This window comes from Elephas maximus, chromosome X (genome assembly GCF_024166365.1).
Source record: "Elephas maximus indicus isolate mEleMax1 chromosome X, mEleMax1 primary haplotype, whole genome shotgun sequence".
NCBI classification, from domain to species: domain Eukaryota; kingdom Metazoa; phylum Chordata; class Mammalia; order Proboscidea; family Elephantidae; genus Elephas; species Elephas maximus.
In genome coordinates this window covers 173,772,489-173,795,666 of record NC_064846.1, presented here as the reverse complement: position 1 = coordinate 173,795,666, position 23,178 = coordinate 173,772,489, and the positions used below count along the sequence as shown (strand labels likewise).

The 23,178-nt window shown below is 44.4% G+C and overlaps 1 protein-coding gene across 10 annotated transcripts in view; it reads left to right on the top strand.

Annotated features, from left to right (window-relative positions):
* Window positions 1–23,178, top strand: part of STS (steroid sulfatase) — a 303,712-nt gene that overhangs the window by 87,659 nt on the left and 192,875 nt on the right. For all 10 annotated transcript variants that reach the window (XR_007515874.1, XR_007515873.1, XM_049872292.1 and 7 more), the window contains one exon: window positions 16,634–16,770. Coding sequence is in view for 8 of the 10 variants with exons in the window: in XM_049872292.1 (XP_049728249.1) it covers window positions 16,634–16,770 (137 nt within the window). In the remaining 2 variants the exon portion in view is untranslated. The remainder of the gene's footprint in view (window positions 1–16,633; window positions 16,771–23,178) is intronic.

Genomic DNA, 23,178 nt, shown 5'->3' with positions numbered 1-23,178 from the left:
ATGGCCAGGTTTTTGGCTAGTATATGACAGTTTACACCAACCAGAGGCAGCCTCAGTGGCACAGTGGTTGACAGCTCGGCTGCTAACCAAAAGGTCGGCAGTTCAAATCCACCAGCCGCTCCTTGGAAATCCGATACGGCAGTTCAACTCTGTGCTATAGGGTCGCTATACGTCGGAATCAAGTTGACGGCGACTTTTTTTTTTTTTTGGCAAGGCAATGATTCCTCATTGGTTTGTGATTCTGAAATGAGACGCGCCTAGCCAGCTTTGGAGCATACCCTTAGAGTATAAGAGCATAGTTCTAAATTGAGAAGACTGACGCGTTGGAATGTAGAACCATCCACCGCACAGTCCCTCATCCTAATTTGCTCATTTAGGGATAAATTTATCTTGGGGAGGCGCTTCCGTTATTGGCGAGGTAGAGAATTAGCTCATCACGTGTTCTGAGCAGTGCAGTAATTCAGGAGACTGGTCATCCTTCCTGCGCTTTCATTAGCAAGAAATCCTTGTCTCTCTCACAGGGAGGAGGGAATTGTGAAGTCATTAGGGAGACGCTGCTCTCCTTATACGGAGCCCTGGTGGCGCAAATGGTTAAGTGTTGGACTGCTAACCCGAAGGTTGGAGGTTCGAACACACCCAGCGGCTCCAAGGGAGAAAGGCCTGCCGGTCAGCTTCCGTGAAGATGACACTGTAGAAAACCCTCTGGGGTGGTTCTCCTCTGTCGCACGGTGTTGCAATCAGTCAGAGTTAACTCAATAATACCAACAACAAAGACATATAATCATCAAATAAATATTGATCTAGAAAAGGAGGGTGCAGAACTCAAATTCTAGTAAAAAGACCAGACTTAATGGCCTGACTGAGACTGGAGAGACCCCACAGGCTATGGCCCCTGGACTCTCTGTTAGCCCAGAACTAAAACCATTCCTGAAGCCAACTCTTCAGACAGAGGATAGACTGGACTATACATTAGAAAATGATACTGGTGAGGAGTGAGCTTCTTGGCTCAAGTAGACACATGAGGCTATGTGGGCAGTTCCTGTCTGGAGGGGAGATGAGAAGGCAGAGGGGGACGGGGCTGGCTGAATGGACACGGGAAATATAGGGTGGAGAGCAGGAGTGTGCTGTCTAATTAGGGGGAGAGCAACTAGGGTCACATAACAATGTGTCTAAGTTTTTGTGTGAGAAACTGACATGAATTTCACTTAACTTTCACTTAAAGAACAATAAAAAAAAAAAAAGAAATATTGATCTGGAGCAGTGGTTCTCAACAGGGGGCGATGCTGACGACCAGAGGGCATTTGGCAATATCTGGGGATACTTTCAGTTGCCATTACTGGGGGTGCTACTGGCATTTAGTGGGAAGAGACCTGGGATGTGACAACCAAAAACATCTCCAGACATTTCCATGTTCCCTTTGCAGATGGTTAATTGCCTCTGAGAATCACTGGTCTAATACCTATGGAACACTGGTGGTGCAAAGGTTCAGCACTCAGCTGCCGACCAAAAGGTCGGATGTTCAAACCCACCTTAGCAGCTCCATGGGAGAAAGACCTGGCCATCTGCTTCTGTATAGGTTACAGCCCAGGAAACCCTGTGGGGAAGTTCTACTCTGTCACATGAGGTCACTGTGAGTAGGAATTGACTCCACCACACCCAACAACAACCCATAATCCCAAATTTGCCTTATACCATGCCCTCTGTTAAGTGCTGCATAAAACACCCACGTTAGCTGTCCAGCGCATATGGGGGCACAGTGTGGGGCTTGCTGGAGCGCCACAAACACTTAGTGGAAGCCAGTTACTGGCACCTTGGCTGGACACAGCAGTTGTGTATGCCTCTCACTCATCACCTCTTTCATGTTTCAAAACCACCCTACAGGGCTGGTCAGTGGATGTCCTCTGGTGGATGAGCTGAGGCTCGGAATAGTGGGGTGGTGTGCTAAAGCCCACAAAGGTCGTTGTACAGGTGGGATTTAGACGAAGAGCTGACTCAACGTCCTCAACTTGGTGTTTGTCGTTAGTTGCCTCAAGGTCAACTCTGACTCGTGGGGACCCCATGTGTGCAGAGTCGAACTGCTCCACAGGGTTCTCAGTGACTGTGACCTTTTAGAAGGAGATCCCAAGGCCTTTCTACAAGGTGCATCTGGCTGGGTTCGAACTGCTAAGCTTTTGGATAGAAAAAAAAAAAAAAACACTGCTGTCAAGTCGATTCTGACTCCTAGCAACCCTATAGAACAGGGGAGAACTGCTCCACAGGGTTTCCAAAGAGCGCCTGGTGGATTCGAACTGTAGACATTTTGGTTAGCAGCTGAGCTCTTCACTGCACCGCCACGGCTCCTTTGGACAGAAGCTGAGTGCCTAACCATCGGTCCCACCCAGGGACCCTGTCCTCAGCAGAGGACAGAAAGCTGTGGGTCCATCCTTTGTTCTGCCGCTTACTCTAGCGTGACGTGCTCACTGAGAAGGTGTGTTGTCGTTGTGGGGTGCTGTGGGGTTGGCTCTGACTCATAGCGACCCCATGTGACAGAGTAGAACTGCGCCATAGTGTTTCCTAGGCTGGAATCTTTATGGGAGCAGATCTCCAGGTCTTTCTCCCTCAGAGCCACTGCGTGGGTTTGAACCACCAGCCTTCTGGCTAGCAGCTGAGCACTTAACTGTTGTGCCACCAGGGCTCCTTATGATAAGGTCTAAGGGAGGATTATAGGGAGGAAGACTAGGACATGGTCCGGGTGTTTCAGCCCTTTTTCTTCACAGAGGAGAGCCTACGCCTGATGCTCTTGGCCACCCCTAAAGGAGAATGCACCCTGATAGCTCCTTCTACAAGTCCTGAAGCTGGTATGTCATCTTTGCCATGGTGATGGAGAAGTATCTGGATGTTTTGAAAAATAAATAAATAAATAAAGGCTGCAAGGCAATGAGTGATTTTAGCAAGTTAATTTTATTCAGTAAATGGCTTTCTTTAGTTCCAGTCAAGGAAAGGTGTTTTATGCTAGTGGGAAGAATGAGATGTTTTACGTCATTGTGAACAGAGATAGGTGCACCTTGGTTATTCTGCTCTGTGAAAAGACACATGTGTTGGTCCCTTTTCCTCTATGTGGTTGTTGTTAGGTGCTATCGAGTTAGTTCTGACTCATAGTGACCCTATGTGTACAATAGAACAAAACAGCGCCGGGTCCTGCACTGTCCTCACGATCGTTGTTATGCTTGAGCCCATTGTTGCAGCCACTGTGTCAGTCCATCTCTTTGAGGGTCTTCCTCTTTGTCTCTGACCCTCTACTTTACCAAGCATGGTGTCCTTCTCCAGCGGCTGGTCCCTTCTCTATAGATTTATTGAAAACAGTGCTTCATTGCTAAGAAAAAAAAATTAGGTTGAAAGAAACCACTTTGTATTTTTCTGTGCAAGTATACACATGCTCACTTTGAAAAGATATTCCAAGAACAATGATGACTTTGTACACACACACGTGCATAGCTTGTATAGCCTATGGTATCTGTGGATTCATCAATTCATGTGAAATTGACGGTGAGTGTTTTGTTCGACAAGCCCCTGTTCATGTGAGTTGGGTCAGTAGTATATATGTGTGTATTTTAAGAGTCTGTAATTACAAGTCTTGTTGTGGGATGCCATCAAGTCGATTTTGAGTCATGGCACCCCCATGTGACAGAGTAAAACTGCCCCCTAGGATTTCCTGGGCTATGGTTTTTATGTGAGCAAATTGCCAGGTCTTTCTCCCAACAAGCCTCTGGGTGAGTTTGAACACTGACTTTCCGTTAGCAACTGAACACTTAACAGTTGTGCTATCAGGGCTCCTTAGAAGTTAAAACCAAAAAAAAAAAAAAAAAAAACCCATCGCTGTTGAGTCAATTCTGACTCATAGCGACCCTATAGTCAGAGTGGAACTGCCCATAGTGTTTCCAAGGAGGGGCTGGTGGATTTGAACTACCGATCTTTTGGTTAGCAACAAAGCTATTAACCACTATGCCACCAGAGCTCCTAATATGTAATTTTGTGTTACGCTTACTATAGGGCTTCTCTTGTGCTTCACAAACATGTCCTTTACCAAAAGGTCTGCTGTACAATGAACCCCCAAATTGAAACTGATATAGAGTTCGATTTTTAATCTCTGATGTCCCAGAGTAGTGAGATCTTGTTCTGACTTTAACGGACCCCGGTCACTGGCCACTCCCCATGGAGAAGCCACCATCACGTCAGAGTGCTGGAAAGCATGCTAGTAACCATTGGGATGAGATCTGCATGGGAAGATGGTGCACTTTGTGGAGGGCCACAGAGAAGAGCCTCCCCTATCCTTTTCTACGGTCTGTAGCTTTACAGCAAATAAATAGTCCTCTCTTCAGGCATAGCTGGTGTCATCGCCAATCCCTCAAGTCTGCGACAGCTGATGAATGTTTCATGAGCAGATATGACCCTTTATCCTGTTCTGCTTCTCACCACAGCTGGCACGGTCCAACCTAGCCTTTCGCATCCAGAGTGGGGCCGTGGTAGATGTGGCCCTGATGCCTGGCTGTGGTTTGGCACAAGCCGTCTTCTGAATCAAGGGATTTCAGGGTGATTTCATTAGTTTAAATGAAAGTTGAAGCCAGGAAGGAATAGGGGTGATATTGATTTTAATTCATGGTGAGAAAAGTCAGTCAGATTAAAGATTAAGGGCAACGATCTATACATACAATGCACTTCTGATCCAAATTCCAATGACATTTTTTAATGTGATGGAGAAATAAATCACCAACTTCGTATGGAAGGGAAAGAAGCCTCGGATAAGTAAAGCATTACTGAAAAAGAAGAAGAAAGTGGGAGGCCTCACTCTACCTGATTTCAGAACCTATTATACAGCCACAGTAGTCAAAACAGCCTGGTATTAGTACAACAACAGGCACATAGACCAGTGGAACAGAATTGAGAACCCAGATATAAATCCATCCACATATGAGCAGCTGATATTTGACAAAGGCCCAGTGTCAGTTAATTGGGGAAAAGATAGTCTTTTTAACAAATGGTGCTGGCATAACTGGATATCCATTTGCAAAAAAATGGAAGAGGACCCATACCTCACACCATGCACAAAAACTAACTCCAAGTGGATCAAAGACCTAAACATAAAGACTAAAACAATAAAGATCATGGAAGAAAAAATAGGGACAACCCTAGGAGCCCTAATACAAGGCATAAACAGAATACAAAACATTACCAAAAATGATGAAGAGAAACCAGATAACTGGGAGCTCCTAAAAATCAAACACCTATGCTCATCTAAAGACTTCACCAAAAGAGTAAAAAGACCACCTACAGACTGGGAAAGAATTTTCAGCTATGCATATCCGACCAGCGCCTGATCTCTAAAATCTACATGATTCTGTCAAAACTCAACCACAAAAAGACAAACAACCCAATCAAGAAGTGGGCAAAGGATATGAACACGCACTCCACTAAAGAAGATATTCAGGCAGCTAACAGATACATGAGAAAATGCTCTCGATCATTAGCCATTAGAGAAATGCAGATTAAAACTACGATGAGATTCCATCTCACTCCAACAAGGCTGGCATTAATCCAAAAAACACAAAATAATAAATGTTGGAGAGGCTGCGGAGAGATTGGAACTCTTATACACTGCTGGTGGGAATGTAAAATGGTACAACCACTTTGGAAATCTATCTGGCATTTTCTTAAAAAGTTAGAGCTACCATACAACCCAGAAATCCTACTCCTTGGAATATACCCTAGAGAAATAACAGCCTTCACACGAACAGATATATGCACACCCATGTTTATTGCAGCTCTGTTTACAATAGCAAAAAGCTGGAAGCAACCAAGGTGTCCATCTACGGATGAATGGGTAAATAAATTGTGGTATATTCACACAATGGAATACTACGCATCGATAAAGAACAGTGACGAATCTGTGAAACATTTCATAACATGGAGGAACCTGGAAGGCATTATGCTGAGTGAAATTAGTCAGAGGCAAAAGGACAAATATTGTATAAGACCACTATTATAAGATCTTGAGAAATAGTATAAACTGAGAAGAACACATACTTTTGTGGTTACGAGGTGGGGAGGGAGGGAGGGGGGGAGAGGGTTATTTACTGATTAGTTAGTAGATAAAAACTACTTTAGGTGAAGGGAAGGACAATACTCAATACACGGAAGGTCAGCTCAACTGGACTGGACCAAAAGCAAAGAAGTTTCCGGGATAAACTGAATGCTTCAAAGATCAGCGGAGCAAGGGCGGGGGTTTGGGGACTATGGCTTAAGTGGACTTCTAAGTCAATTGGCAAAATAATACTATTATGAAAACATTCTGCATCCCACTTTGAAATGTGGCATCTGGGGTCTTAAATGCTAACAAGTGGCCATCTAAGATGCATCAATTGGTCTCAACCCACCTGGATCAAAGGAAAATGAAGAACACCAAGGTCATACGATAACTATGAGCCCAAGAGACAGAAAGGGCCACATGAACCAGAGACTTACATCATCCTGAGACCAGAGGAACTAGATGGTGCCCGGCCACAACTTATGACTGCCCTGACAGGGAGCACAACAGAGAACCCCTGAGGGAGCAGGAGATCAGTGGGATGCAGACCCCAAATTCTCATAAGAAGGACAGACTTAATGGTCTGACTGAGACTAGAGGAATCCCAGTGGTCATGGCCCCCAAAACCTTCTGTTGGCCCAGGACAGGAACCATTCCCGAAGATAACTCATCAGACATGGAAGGGACTGGACAATGGGTCGGAGAGAGATGCTGACGAAGAGTGAGCTATTTGTATCAGGTGGACACTTGAGACTGTGTTGGCATCTCCTGTCTGGAGGGGAGATAGGAGGATAGAGAGGGTTAGAAACTGGCAAAATTGTCACGAAAGGAGAGACTGAAAGGCGGGAGCGGGCTGACTCATTAGGGGGAGAGTAAGTGGGAGTATGGAGTAAGGTGTATATAAGCTTATATGTGACAGACTGACTTGATTTGTAAACTTTCACTTAAAGCACAATAAAAATTATTTAAAAATATATATATGTAAAAAAAAAAAAAAGATTAAGGGCAATGCACACACGTATCCAGAAACCGAAAGGTTAAATAATTAAAGAATCATCAGCAAATAATTAACTTGTTAAATATGGGTAGATACCACTGAAAAAAAAAGAAAAAAGGAAGACAGAAGAGAAGATGCATGTGAATTGTGATGGCAAAGAATGTTGAATATATACTCTGGGCTACCAGAAGAACAAACAAATCACTCTTAGAAGAAATACAACCAGAATGCTTCTTTTTTTTTTTCAATATTTTATTGTGTTTTCTGTGAAGGTTTACACAGCAGTTTAGGCTCCCATTCAACAATTTTTACACAATTTGTTCGGTGACCTCGGTTACATTCTTCACGATGCGTGAACATTCTCTTTATTTCCATTCTGGTTGTTCTATTTCCCTTAATCTAGTTTTCCTGCCCCCTTGCATTCTCATCTTTGTCTTAAAGTCACTGTTGACTGTTTGGTCTCATGTAGGTGATTTTATTTTTTAAAGGAACACCTTACTTAGGGGAGATGTTCATTATGTTTTGGGCCAACATGTTGTTTAGCCAGAAAGCTTCTTTATAGCAAGTATGGTGAGACTTCAACTCACTTACTTTGGACACATCATAAGGAAAGGCTACTCTCTAGAAAACGTCAGTATGGTTGCTAAAGTAGCGGGTCAACAACAATGAGGAAACCCCGTAATGAGATGGATTGGCATAATAGCCACAACAATGGGCTCAAACATACCAATGACCATGAAGATGGCGTAGGTCATGGCAGTGTTTCCTTCTGTTATCCGTAAGGTTGCTGTCAGTCAGAGCCAACTCAATGGCAGCTAACACCACCCCTACCACTTGATTTGTTTCAAACCTTTGTAGCCCTACAAGGCACCCCGTTCAGAATGGAGCTGGTTTCTGGGCTGGGTCCCCAACACGTTGACCATGCCATGAGCCGTAAATACAGCTATGGAGGGATATTCATCTTTCTCCATGACAGATCTGTGTCCATACTTTCCCAACTGGAGTGTGGATAAAGGACTCTCAGGACTTGTCTCTTTTATGCCCTGGGATTCTGAGACCTAGACTGAAATCAGGAAGCGTGAGCTTTGGTATATTAGGTGTCGGAAGTGCAGATACCCAGAGGTTCAGGCAGAGAAGGAGATGAGTGAATGGTGGAATGAGTCGTGGGATCCAAGAGAACTGCAGTTGTTCAGCATCTTCCAGGGTGACAGCCACTGACAGTCCCTGCTGACTGCCACCCCGAGAGGATGAGCCAGAGAAAGCGGGAACACCTCTTTTTATGGCTGATCCAAGCGACCCCAGGTGTATCAGAGTAGAACAGTGCTCCACAGGGTTTTCACTGGCTGATTTTTGGAAGTAGATCGCCAGGTCCTTCTTCCTACTCTTAGTCTGGAAGCTCTGCTGAAACCTGTCCACCACAGGTGACACTGCTGGTATTTGAAAAACCAGTGGTATAGCTTCTGGCATCGCAGCAACATGCAAGCCACCACAGTATGACAGTCATGCAGATGGATGGTGGAAGTCCCATGTACTGGCATTGAAAACATCTGGATATGACCATCAATGGCCTGGTCTGAACTGTGGGTCACTGATGGCAGGGTCTGGACTGTTGTATTTGTAGCGTCTGCTAGCATGTTAGCCGACCATTTATTCAATAGATGTGAAAGGCATGGGTGGGAGAGATGAACAACTGGGTACCCGAGTCTGTCTGCAGAGCTCAGCAGGAGCGGTGGTCACTCTGCCTGGGGGACTGTTTTTGCCGTAGTCCGGCTTACGCCACAGCCTAGTCACTAGCAGCAGAGGGCTTGCGGAAAGAGTCAGCAAGCCTCCAATTCAAGGTGGAACGCTGTGTGAGCAATAAAGGTCAGCTACTCAGATTGTGAAATGTTATACTCGAAACGTTAAAAACATAGCCCACGACAGACAGACAACAAAACAAAAGACCGTGATGCTGCCCTCTTCTTGCATGGGTTTCCCTCTCCCCATATCGATAGGATGTAAATCTCTTTTCACCCTGAGGTCGGAGTGATGGCGTGTTACCAGGAAGGTTGGAAGCTGCCTGCTGTATTTTTAACAAACGGAGGGGAGGCATGTAGCAGCTGAGAGCTCTCTGTTTTCACACAGCATGCAAGACAGTGACGATAAATTTTCAAGAAAAGTTGTTTACTAAAGGGCTCCAGCTAGTGAAAAAGGAGTCAAGCCCTTATTCAGTGGTTCCCTCCCACCACCTCGCGAAGGTGATTCCATGTTCAAGGTCGTGCTGAAGAAGGGAGACCCAGGTGTCCTAGGGAAGTGGCCTCTCCCGATCCCTCAAAGGATTTTGCTAAGGGACAATTCTTCCAGCCAAGAGCGAGCTGTCAGTCATGCCCCAGGATGTGTGTGGGGCACCGAAGATTTATACCTGTCTGACGCGCCACTGATTGTACCTCTATGCCTGGGTGGTAAATCTGCGTGTGATGGTGGCTTTTTGCAAGCTGGGTATGCATTCCTATGTTTTCCTGGTTTATTTTTGTATATAAAACCTCATCACTCTATTCTGATACCTTGGACCTTGACTGGTATCTATGATGTCTTGCATGTTGAATGAAAAATCTGCTGCTTTCTAGAGAGATGATAGAAAAAAAATTCTATAAAGGTGTGCACTTTATAATAATGAGCACATTATTAACCTTCTCCCCTTACACCAAAGGCCCTCTTCCAATATCCAAAAATGAAAGCCACATGCCCAGACCATGACTGAACTCTGAAGGGTGGGTCTTTGACTTCACCTCCCTTTCTAAGCTCATCATTAACATCATTTATCTCATTGTTGTTGTTTGTTGCTGTCAAGTCTGTTCTGACTTATGGTAACCCCATAAGACTCCCCATGGAGTCTTTCACAAGCAGATTGCCAGACCTGTCTTGTGAGGTGTCTCTGTGTGGGATCAAACCACCAACCTTTCAGCTAGTAGTCAAATGGTTAACCATTTGCGCCATGGAGGGACTCCTGGCATTTATCTTGGGCTCACTTACTTGCTTGTTATGCCCTCTTTATCATTTATGTTGCCATCCTCACCTCCCACTTCTTAAATGCATGCCCCCATCTTGTGGTTCTGCCCATGATGTTGGCTGCATCCTCTTTCTTCTTTGTCTTTTTTTTTTTTTATTAAAACTGTATCTTTTTTTCTTGGGCAAGAGGGCTGCCATCCAAATATGGTGACCCCAGTTGAACCTGGGCTGGAACCCAGCAGCACAGCTTTTCCTTCTCAGCAAATTCTGGAGCCGTAGCCAGCATCTCCAGCTATGACCATATACTGTGCTCAGAAGATTGACTTTTTAAGCGTCCTTCTGTTTTTACTTAACTTTAAATCTAAAAATAAGTGGGAGAACAGATGAGATAGAAATTGCGGTGGAATTGCCCCCATGCATAATGTAACTGTCTATTTAGGAATAAGCATACAGAGTGCAATTTAAAGTTTGTTTTGAGGAATCTAAGCCAGTTTTAAGGACCACACCATGCATCTTGAGAAGGAGCTGCAAGTGCGGTCTGGCCATGTGTGAATAAAGTTCCCCCAGAAGGACTGGAAAGGAGGCTTAGCAGGCTACCATGTATGGCCAGAGTCCCAGGCTTCTTCAGGGCATCTCTCCTCCTAAGTAGCCAACGGGATGGCTCCGTAGTCATTCTTTCTTGTAGATCACGAGCGAGGATGACAACGCCCACGCTTCCATCCGAACATCAACATCCCTTCTGTCCCTCCTGAGAAAGAATGGTGAGAGTTACGGATCAGGTATCGGGCATTCCACTCTCATGTCTTCCAGTTCCAGTTATGGCGAGAGTTAGGACAAGCCACTTAGAAACTTTTTTTGCTTTCTTGTTGTTGTTGGGTGCTGTCAAGTGGATATTGGACTCACAGCGACCCCATGTGACAGAGTAGAACTGCCCCGATAAGGTTTCCTAAGCTGTGATATTTACTGGAGCAGATAGCTATTCCAGCATGACTTCTTCTTAATGTGGGTGCATTTGCAAAGACCCTACTTCCAAATAAGTTCATATTCACAAGTACCAGGGATGAGGACTTCACATATCTTTTAGGGGAGCATAATTCAACCTACTACGCTGTGTGATGTTATGGGATTTCTTTAGAAGGCTTGAGAGAGAAAATAATGGTGAGAAACCATGTTGTTGTTGTTGGGTGCCACTGAGTCGATTCTGGCTTGTAGCTACCTTATACGACAGAGAAGAACTGCTACCTAGGGTTACCTACTCCATAATCTTTACAGAGAACAACACCAGGTCTTTCTCAAAGGGAGCCGCTGGGTGAGTTCAAACCGCCAACCTTTTGGTTTGCAGCCAAGCGCCTAACAGTAGTGCCACCAGGGCTTCTTAGTTGTATAATTATAACAATGTTCTTTTATTTTATACTCTTGTAAAAAAAAAAAAAAGGTGATATAATTTATCACCAAGCGCTGGAACTGTAAAGCACTGTACAAAAGATGAACAATGACATGCTCAGTTTGATCTGCCTGTTTGCAGAAAACAGGAGGTGTCTGGCTCAGCCGTCACTCAAAGTGTGATGTTTTGTGCTTTATTTTTCTATTGCAAAGGACTAGGGGCTAATAAGGAAACCCTGGTGGCGTAGTGGTTAACTGCTATGGCTGCTAACCAAAGGGTCAGCAGTTCAAATCCTCCAGGCACTCCTTGGAAACTCTATGGGGCAGTTCTACCCTCTCCTATAGGGTCGCTATGAGTCGGAATCGACTCGACGGCACTGGGTTTGGTTTTGGGTTTTTTTTTAGGGGCTAATAAATGCAAGGGTTGACCTTAAAAGAGAAGTGTTGTCACTGGGAGATCTGAGAAGTTGGCCCAGAAGGAGCTGTGTGGGCTGAAGGAACTCAAGCTATACCAGCATTAGGAATTACAAATGCATTCGGAAAAGTATGCACCAATTTAGTTATTCGAGGTAAAGTTACTAGAGTTGCAGGGTTGATGTTGGGTGCCATCGAGTTGGTTCCAACTCATAGTGACCCTGTCTACAATAGAACAAAACGCTGCCTGGTCCTGCGCCATCTTCATGATCGTTGTTATGTTTGAGCCCATTGTTGCAGCCACTGTGTCAATCCATCTCGTTGAGGGTCTTACTCTTTTTACCTGACCCTCTACTTTACCAAGCATGATGTCCTTCTCAGGGACTGGTCCCTCCTGACAACATGTCCAAAGTATGTGAGACATATTCTTGCCTCTAAGGAGCTTTCTGGCTGTACTTCTTCCAAGACAGATTTGTTTGTTCTTTTGGCAGTCCGTGGTATATTCAATATTCTTTGCCAACACCACAATTCAAAGGCGATGATTCTTCTTGGGTCTTCTTCATTCATTGTCCAGCTTTCACATGCATATGAGGTGACTGAAAATACTATGGCTTGAGTCAGGCACACTTTAGTCTTCAAGGTGACAGCTTTGCTTTTCAACACTTTAAAGAGGTCTTTTGCTGCAGATTTGCCCAATGCAATATGTCATTTGATTTCTTGACTTCTTCCATGCTCATTCATTGTGGATCCAAGTAAAATGAAATCCTTGACAACTTCAATCTTTTCTCTATTTATCATGATGTTACTTATTGGTCCAATTGTGAGGATTTTTGTTTTCTTTACGTTAATACGCTACTCCACTCTGTTTTCATCTAATTTTGAAATGTTTTCATTTATCACGAGGAGTTAGGGTATTAAAACATATCCTAAAGGTAAAAATGATTTAAGTAAATATGTATTTGGAACTGTTAGTGACTGGCAAAGATGTTAGGCTTAGGGGATAATCCCTTCAAAATGACCAGAACCGAAGTCAGGAATTGATTATATATAGTTAGTAGTACCTTCTCTAGAGTAGAAGGAGCCCGGGTGGTGCAACAGTTAAGCGGCCGGCTGTTCTTGGCGCCGTGACGGGCAATTAGCATGGCATCAGTTCATGTCTGTGATTGGAAGGAATATCCCATAGGCTCTCTCAGCTTCAGCAACTCTATCCAGCCACGGAGCACATGGGAAGGGTTCATCAACACAACACGGTTTGTGCAAAAGTTGCTCTAAATTTGTTGTCAGGCGCCATCGAGTCGAATCCGAATCATAGCAACCTCATGTGACACAGTAGACCTGCCCCATAGGGTTTTCTAGGCAACGATGGGCTCAAACGTAACAAAGATTGTGAGGATGGTGCAGGAACGGGCAGTGTTTTGTTCTGTTGTACACAGGGCCGCTATGAGTCAGAACCAACTCAATGCACCTAACAACAACAACAACAGTCTTTATGGGAACACATGGCCCATGGAGCCCCTGAATGGGTTCAAACTGCCAAGAACAGAAAGATGGAAAGATGTAAAAGATACGTGTTATGGGCTGACGTGTGTGGGAATTTGGTGGGTGGTACAGGGGAACACAAGAGGGGATTAGCGTTAAAAATGGGTTGTTACGATAACTGGGAGCTCCTAAAAATCAAACACCTATGCTCATCTAAAGACTTCACCAAAAGAGTAAAAAGACCACCTACAGACTGGGAAAGAATTTTCAGCTATGCATATCCGACCAGCGCCTGATCTCTAAAATCTACATGATTCTGTCAAAACTCAACCACAAAAAGACAAACAACCCAATCAAGAAGTGGGCAAAGGGTATGAACACACACTTCACTAAAGAAGATATTCAGGCAGCTAACAGATACATGAGAAAATGCTCTCGATCATTAGCCATTAGAGAAATGCAGATTAAAACTACGATGAGATTCCATCTCACTCCAACAAGGCTGGCATTAATCCAAAAAACACAAAATAATAAATGTTGGAGAGGCTGCGGAGAGATTGGAACTCTTATACACTGCTGGTGGGAATGTAAAATGGTACAACCACTTTGGAAATCTATCTGGCGTTATCTTAAACAGTTAGAAATAAAACTACCATACAACCCAGAAATCCCACTCCTCGGAATATACCCTAGAGAAACAAGAGCCTTCACACAAACAGATATATGCACACCCATGTTTATTGCAGCTCTGTTTACAATAGCAAAAAGCTGGAAGCAACCAAGGTGTCCATCTACGGATGAATGGGTAAATAAATTGTGGTATATTCACACAATGGAATACTACGCATCGATAAAGAACAGTGACGAATCTGTGAAACATTTCATAACATGGAGGAACCTGGAAGGCATTGTGCTGAGTGAAATCAGTCGGAGGCAAAAGGACAAATATTGTATAAGACCACTATTATAAGATCTTGAGAAATAGTATAAACTGAGAAGAACACATACTTTTGTGTTTACGAGGGGGAGAGGGTTTTTTACTGATTAATTAGTAGATAAGAACTGCTTTGGGTGAAGGGAAGGACAACACTCAATACATGGAAGGTAAGCTCAACTGGACTGGACTGGACCAAAAGCAAACAAGTTTCTGGGATAAACTGAATACTTCAAAGGTCAGCAGAGCAAGGGCGGGGGTTTGGGAACCATGGTTTAAGCGGACTTCTAAGTCAATTGGCAAAATAATTCTATTATGAAAACATTCTGCATCCCACTTTGAAATGTGGCGTCTGGGGTCTTAAAAGCTAACCAGTGGGCATCTAAGATGCATCAATTGGTCTCAACCCACCTGGAGCAAAGGAAAATGAAGAACACCAAGGTCACACGACAACTAAGAGCCCAAGAGACAGAAATGGCCACATGAACCAGAGACCTACATTATCCTGAGACCAGAAGAACTAGATGGTGCCCGGCCACAATCGATGACTGCCCTGACAGGGAGCACAGCAGAGGACCCCTGAGGGAGCAGGAGATCAGTGGGATGCAGACCCCAAATTCTCATTAAAAGACCATACTTAATGGTCTGGATGTGACTAGAGGAATCCCGGCGGTCACGGTCCCCAAACCTTCTGTTGGCACAGGACGGGAACCATCCCCGAAGACAATTCATCAGACATGAAAGGGACTGGACTGTGGGTGAGAGAGAGATGCTGATGAAGAGTGAGCTAATTATATCAGGTGGACACTTGAGACTGTGTTGGCATCTCCTGTCTGGAAGGGGGATGGGAGGATAGAGAGAGTTGGAGGCTGCCAAAGTTTTCACGAAAGGAGAGACTGGAAGGGTTGACTCATTTGGGGGAGAGCAAGTGGGAGTAAGGAGTAAGATGTATATTAACTTATATGTGACAGACTGACTTGATTTGTAAACGTTCACTTGAAGCTCAATAAAAGTTAATGAAAAACAATGGGGTGTTAGAAGAACTGGCAACTGAAGATACTGTCTTTAATAGGTGATAGTATAGATAGATCTCTGGTGGTGCAAACAGTTAAGCGCTCAGCTACTAACCGAACGGTTGATGGTTCAAACCCACTTAGAGGTGCCATGGAAGAAAGAGCTGGCAGTCTGTTTCTGAAAGGTCACAGCCTTGAAACCCCTGTACACGTGGGGTCTCTAGGAATGGGAATCAACTTGAAGGTAACCAACAAGAATAGGTCAGTAGGTAGGCAGATGATAGGTGGGTGGATGGATAGATGGATAATGGATGGATGGATGGATAGATGGATAGATTATGAATGGGTGGGTGAATGGATGGATGGATGGATAGATGATGGATGGATGGACGGACAGATAGATTAGATAGATTGGGGGATAGAGAGAGATACCAATTGCAGTCAAGTTGGTTCTGACTCATAGCAATCCTATAGGACGGAGTAGAACTGCCAGGTAGGTTTTCCTAGGCTGTAATCTTTATGGAAGCTGGCTGCCACATGTTTCTCCTACAGCATAGCTGGTTGGTTCAAACCACCAACCTTTCCATTAGCAGCTGAGCGCTTAACTACTGTGCCACCAGGGCTCCTCAGATATAGTAGAGGATTTGGATATAGATATGGATATAGTAATGAATATGGGTATTTATGTAGAGATGGCTATATACCAAAACCTGTTGCCATAGGGTTGATTCCTATTCATAGCGACCCTATATAGACATATACATTATATGTACACGTATGTCAGTATCTATATAATTTTGTTTTTCCAAAGAGAACACCAGAGATATGAGAATACTATTTTGAAGGTGCTTGGCTTCATAAAAAAAAAAAAAAAAATTTTTTTTTTTTTAGCAATCACTATATAGAAGGAAGAATAGAATCCAGAAAAGCAGGCAATTTCCCAGTATATTTCTGCCTGCCTTGGGTCATCTGAGGATCGCTATGGAGCAGTGGTTAAGGCGCTCAATCGCTAACCGAAAGGTCGGCGGTTCAAAACCACCAGCCACTGAGTGGGAGAAAGATGTGTCAGTCTGCTTCTGTAGAGATTTACAGCTTTGGAAACCCTGTGGGGAGGCTATGGGTCGGAATCGAGTTGAAGGCAATGGGTTTTGTTTTGGCTGTGTCGTCCTTCCGTAGGTTGATTCTCAGAAGGTAGCAGTAAGCCGCTTCCTCCAGCCACTGTGGAGATCTGCTGTTCTCAGAACAAAATTACAATGTTGGATATGGTTCTGTGGTCTTTTCTGAATTGTTGCACACAGTAGGAGACCGCTCTTGATCAGCAGGATAGCTCGTGTGCTCATGCTGCCTGTGGCCTCTGTTTGCAGGAACTCCGAGACACCTTTCCTGCTTGTCCTGTCCTACCTGCACGTGCACACAGCCCTCTTCTCCTCCAAGGACTTCGAGGGCAAGAGTCAGCATGGCGCCTATGGGGATGCCACCGAGGAGATGGACTGGAGCCTTGGTGCGTATGTGTGAAGACTGTGTGTCTGAACAGTGGTTGAGTCGCTTCCTCCTCTGATCTTTGTTGTTGCTATTAGTTGCCACCGAGTCAGCTCATGGGTTTGATGAATAGATGTTGATAGCAAAGATGCATCAGCAGAAATGCCTTTCCCCTCTTGTCCAGCTGCCTCAGTCAGGCACCTTTCATATTTGTGGTGCCTTAGAACGTCATTCTGTGCCTCATCTGGCGCCCCCTTGCTCTTGCACCCTGCATTAAGTGTTCCCCTCTGTCCTCCCTCAATACCCCTCTGAGTTAGCTGTGACTCATGGCTACGTCACGCACAACAGAAGGGAACATTGCCCAGCCCTGAGCCATCTTCATGATGGTTGGTATGTTTGAGTCCACTGTTGAGGCCAGTGTGTCAATCCATCTCATGGAAGGTTTCCTTCGTTTTCACTGACTCTCTCCTTTACCAAACATGATGTCCTTCTCCAGTCATGGACCTTTCCTGATGACGTGCCCAAAGTCAACAAGACGAAGTCTCACCATATTTGCAGCTAGGGAACATCCTGGTTGTCTTTTTATCAGTTTGGAAATGGTTCAGAAATCTTCAGAGCTGTTGCTAAAAAAGAAATTCCAAAAGCACTTAATAGCTGATCAAAAAACACAACAAATCCATGTGAAAAGTTTCTTTAAGTTAATATTTTAATATGTTGTTGTTGCTATCGACTCAGTTCTGACTCATGGCAACTCCATGCAAAAGAGAACAAAATGTTGCCTGGTCCTGTGCCACCTTCAGGGTCATTGGTATGTTTGAGTCCATTGTTGCAGCTACTGTGTCAATCTGTCTCATGGAGGGTTTCCTTTATTTTCATTCCTTTAATCTGATTGCCTATGAATTTCTTTGTATGTCCCAGATTCCCTTACAGTCAGAAAATATTCAACAACAACAACAGAAAAGAGTTAACCAAGCAAAGATTAATTCTGCCTGTAAAAATCAGAAAACCAAGCCTGTTGCTGTCAAGTTGGTTCAGACTCATGGAGACCCCATATGTTACAAAGTAGAACTGTGCTCCTTAGGACTTTCTTGGCTGGAATCTTTACGGATTGGAGCAGTTGAGCACTGGGCTACTAACTGAAAGGATGACAGTTCGAATCCACCCATAAGCACCTCAGAAGAAAGGCCTGGCCATCTACTTCTGAAAAATCACCTGTTGAAAACCCTACAGAGCACGTGGGGTCTCTGTGAGCCGGAATCCACTTGACAACAACTGGTATAGGGACCTACAGACCGATAGGCTTCTAAAACACCAACCTGACAAGAAAATACACTGCAATATTAGTCTAAATTCCTTTCCTTAGGCGAGGGAAATAAAATCCTTCCCCTAAACCATTGCATTAATTTCTTGGGATATTTTTTTTGTTCTGTAAGTCCAGGACATTTGAGTGTTTTGAGGAACATTCCATCTTTCCGAGACAGGCCTTTAATTGTTATGCAGAAGCAGACATAAGCATGTTGACCTGTTGACCCATTATATAATGAGTGTTATATTTAAACCAAATATTAATGTTTTAAGGAGCAAATTGAATGTGAAGATGATCAGCTGTTGTGATTATGAGAGCGAGTTGTTTGTAGCTGTTGTTATTTTTTAACCGTCTTGAGAAACAAGACTGGCTTAAAGAATAAGAAGCCTGAACACTCCTTCTGGCCCTTCCCTTGGTGATCTCTGTGAACGCGGGTGGTCTTAAATCTTGAGGCTTCAGGCTCATCGTCTTTACATCAAGAGTACAGACTAGGCAGCTTCTAAGTTCCTTTCTGCTCTAACATGGTGATTTCATGATAGAACAGAAGAAAGTGCAAATGTAAATGCTAGGAAAAACGAAACCAGGATGTTTTCCCGAACAAGTTTCGTAAAAAGAATGCATTATTTTTAGAACTTCTCTTAGTTATCTAGTGCTGAACTCTGGGTCCAAGGGATGTGCTCTGCTTCTGGGGCTGCTTTCTTGGTGGTTTGAGGTCTCTCTGTCTCTCTGCTTGCTTCTCTCTTTTATATTTCAAAAGAGATTGGCTCAAGACATAATCCAATCTTGTAGATTGAATTCTGCCACATTAACTTAACTGCCACCCAGCCCACCTCATTAGCATCATAGAGGTAGGATTTACAACACACAGGAAAATCACATCAGATGACCATATGGTGGACAATCACACAATACTGGGAATCCTGGCCCAGCCAAGTTGATACACATATTTTCGGGGGACACAACTCAATCCACGGCAGGGCTTTTACTTACACCAATCCAAGCCTGCCTCCTTTTATTTTTATTTTTTCCTTCCTAAAATGTTGCGTACAAATCAATGAACATTTTCCACATCTAATTCTACTACTTAAAAAAAAAAAAAAATCTTTTTTTTTTTTAAGTAGTAGAAATCAGTGTAGTTTGTAGTATAAATCAGTAGACTATTTTGTCTCTTTAATGAGTGTTCTATTTAATGTATCAGGTTTCTTACATAGAAGACTTCTACTGGCTGGCAGCAAGCCTGTGTTTTATCATTACACTTGTAGATTAATTTCTATTTCATTATAACCCAAAAACCAAACCAAACCTGTTGCCATCAAGTCAATTCCAACTTCTAGCAATCCTATAGAACAGAGTAGAACTGCCCATAGAGTTTCCAAGGAGCCCCTCGTAGATTTGAACTGCCGACCTTTTGGTTAGCAGACATAGCTCTTACCCACTACACCATCAGGGTTTCCCCATTGCATTATCCAAAACCAAAATCAAATCTGTTGCCATGGAATCGATTCCAACCCATAGCAACCCTATAGGACAGAGTAGAACTGCTCCATAGATTTTCCAGGGAGCGCCTGGTGGATTTGAACTGCTGACCTTTTGCTTAGCAGACGTAGCTTTTCCCCTCTACGCCGCCAGGGTTTCCCCATTTCATTACAGTGGCACATACATCTATTCTGATTCGTTAAAAAGTGTTCCAATCCAGAGTTATCCCACTACTAGTTCCCTACAGAAAAGAATGAAGTGTTTTTCCATCTTTGAGACCTGCATTAAACTAGTTGACGTCAAGTCGACTTCAGCGCATGGTGACCCCATGCGTGCCAGAGTAGAACTGCTCCATACGGTTTTCTTTCTCTTTTTAATTGTGTTTTAGGTAAACGTTTCCAGTGCAAATTAGTTCCTCATTCAAAAGATTGATGCCCAAATGGTTTTGTGACATTTGTTGCAATCACCGCAATGTGTCGGCCCTCTCCCCCCTTCACTTTACACTACGGGTTCCCCATATCCATTCGCCCAGATTTCCTGCCCCTTCCTGCCTTATGGTCTTTGCTTTGGGGCTGGTTTCCATAGGGCTTTCAATGGCTGATTTTCAGAAGTACATTGCCAGGCCTTTCTTTCGAGGCGACTCTGGGTGGACTTGAACCTCTAACCTTCAAGTTAGCAGCCAAGAGCATAAATTGTTTGCAATACCTATGAAACCAAGGTCTGCGTTAGGCCTTGATATAATATTTATAGATGATTTTTTTTTTTTTTGCCAAGAAATAAAATCCTTCTCCTAAGCCATTATATTAATTCCTCAGGATGTTTTTCTCATTTTGTAAGCCTAATACATTTGAGTGTTTTGAGAAACATTCCATCTTTCCAAGAAGGGCCTCTCATTGTTACGCAGTAGACCGGGAGCATGTTGAACGATTGTGTGGTGGCCGAATGGACACGAAAAGAGAGAGGAAGGAAGGAGTGTGCTGTCTCATGGGGGGGGGGGGGGGCAACTAGGATATATAGCAAGGTGTATATAAATTTTTGTATGAGAGACTGACTTGGTTTGTAAACTTTCACTTAAAGCACAATAAAAATTAAGAAAAAAAAATCAGACGAAACTCTTGAAAAGCTCACTGCACGTAGGCAGCTGAGGTGGAAGCCATTGACTGGAGAGGCCTGGTGTTTCTTACTTAGAGTATGTCCCGTCCAGGATTTTTAGAGGCAGCAAAGCTTTCTCCACTCCAGTTTTTCTGCCTGCAAAGGCTTATCCATAATGAAGCATTCTTACTATTTCATTGTTTGCCGTGCAACCACGTTATTATGGTTTATTGCCCTATTCCTAGCTGTGAGATTGTCCATCTTGTGTTGGGATTGTAACCAAGGAACCACCGACTCCACAGATATGGGGCACCTTAGTCACCTAGTGCTGCTGTAACACAAATACCGGCAGTGGGTGGCTTTGACACATAGAAATGTATTTTCTCATAGTTCCGGAGGCTAGAAGCACTAGGGCACTAGCTCTGGGGGAAGAGTCTCACTGTCTACTGTGGGGGAAGGTACTTGTCTCAGCTTCTCCGTCATTCTTTGTAGTGTTCCCTGGCCATCTCCATGTGGCATCTATCTTCCCCCATTTAGGGCCACTGTAAGTAAAGAGCTCAGCTGCTAACCAAAAGGTTGGCAGTTCAAATCCACCAGCCGCTCCTGGGAAACCCTATGGGGCAGTTCTACTCTGTTCTATAGGGTCGCTATGAGTCAGAATTGATGGAAATGGGTTTGGATTTTTTTTTAATCTAATCTGCTCTTTTTATATCTCAAAAGTGGTTAGGTTCAAGGCACACCGTACACTGATATGGCCTCATTAACAGAGCAAAGAAAACCCTATTTCCAAATGGGATTACATCCACAGGTACAGAGCTTAGGATTTACAACACGTATTTGAGGGAATACAATTCAATCCGTAATATGGGATGAGAGTAAAGAAAGGGGTTTTTCAGCAAAGCCACTCGGGGGTGGGTTAAACCCTGGAACTGTGAGGCTGCTATGCAGTTCCAGGGGTGGTCGGGTGACATGAATTATCACAGCTGCTGCCTGTTGAGTGCCGGCCCCTGTGCCTGGTCCTGGACTTTAGGGCCAGTAATTCAGGCAGCAGGAATCATGATCGTCCATCCCATTCCAGGGGTGAGGAAGGCGAGGCTTGGCGAAAGCTAAGTACATCACCTCTGTTTGTAGAATCAATCAGGGCTGAGCAGGAATTCAAATGCAGGCCTCCCATCCAGAGCCCGCTTTCCACACGGTGAGGATGGCTGCCTCACGGCGGTGCGCGGTCAGCGGTACTTCCCAGCGAAAGAGCTCGTTCATTCGATAGTGACAGCACTGGATGCCGACCTTGCACCTAATTGTTTCGGGGAAAGCAAGATGATATGCCACCACCCATCTGTCTGTTGTACTGTGGAGGCTTGTATGGTGCTGTGAGGCTGGAAGCCATGCCACCAGTATCTTAAATATCAGTAGGGTCACCCATGGGGGACAGGTTTCAGCAGAGCCTCCAGGCCAACAGACTAGGAAGACAGGCCTGGTGATCTGCTTCTGAAAATTAGCCAGTGAAAACCCTATGGATCACAACAAGATAAGCCCCTATGTGGGAAGGCACTCGAAATACACAGTGGCCACAACAATGGACTCGAACATCCCAAAGATCATGAAGATGGCACAGGACCAGGCAGCGTTTTGTTCTGTTGGATGTGGGGTCGCAGTGAGTCAGAGTAACAGTAACAATGATGGATAAGACCCTGGTTTAAGGGTTGCTCAAGGATTCAGGCTTTTTCCACAAGACCTTATAATAACCTAGAGCTGAAAATGAAGAGTGGCTTAAGCAAGGTGCAGATAAAGTACTCGGGCGGTGGGGAAGGAGGCGGGGTGGGTGAATATGTCAAATGAACGTGTCATTTCACCAGTTGCGTGCACAATAGTATCCTTTGGGCCACTGTGGTGCCGGTTCGAAATCCGATTCCCAGTCCCAGTTTATCGTGAAGCGGTGGGGTATCGGGGAGGAACGAAGGCTTGAAATCTCATTGTTTTCAAATGCACACCACGTCATTATCATTTTGCACGTGTCATGCTAGCTATTTCTCTTTCTTTGGAAATGGAAGGTTGTTTATGAGAGGCTTGTTAATGGGGAGAGGTAGAGCAGGCAGGCAGGAAGCGGGGCAGGTGGTTAGCACCAGCAGTCTGCTGATCTGAACCAGTACCATCGTGGCCATCCCAGCGACAGTTTATTCGGTGGCATTGCATGCAATGAGTGTTTACTTGGAGTCCGATGCTATTAATAGAACTGCATGAAGGAATCATAAATTGGCTCTGGCTGGGGAATTAGACTAGCAAGTTCTGTGTCTTACAGACAGCAATGCAAGCCGAGAACAAGAAGGTGAATGCCAAACCGTGTCTCGCCTCAAACCATGCCCTGGAAAACCTTCCCATTGTCAAATAATAATTCCTGCTACAGCGAAGGATTGGAACCAGTTGGGATTCTTTCTTCTGAACCAAAAAGTGAGCCTTTCTCTTTAGGTGGAAGACAGACCAGCCGTTCTCTCGGGGGTTACGAAATTCCTCCTGGGAGCTTGGCTACCAGTTGGTCAGGCTATGTAACATGGCGCC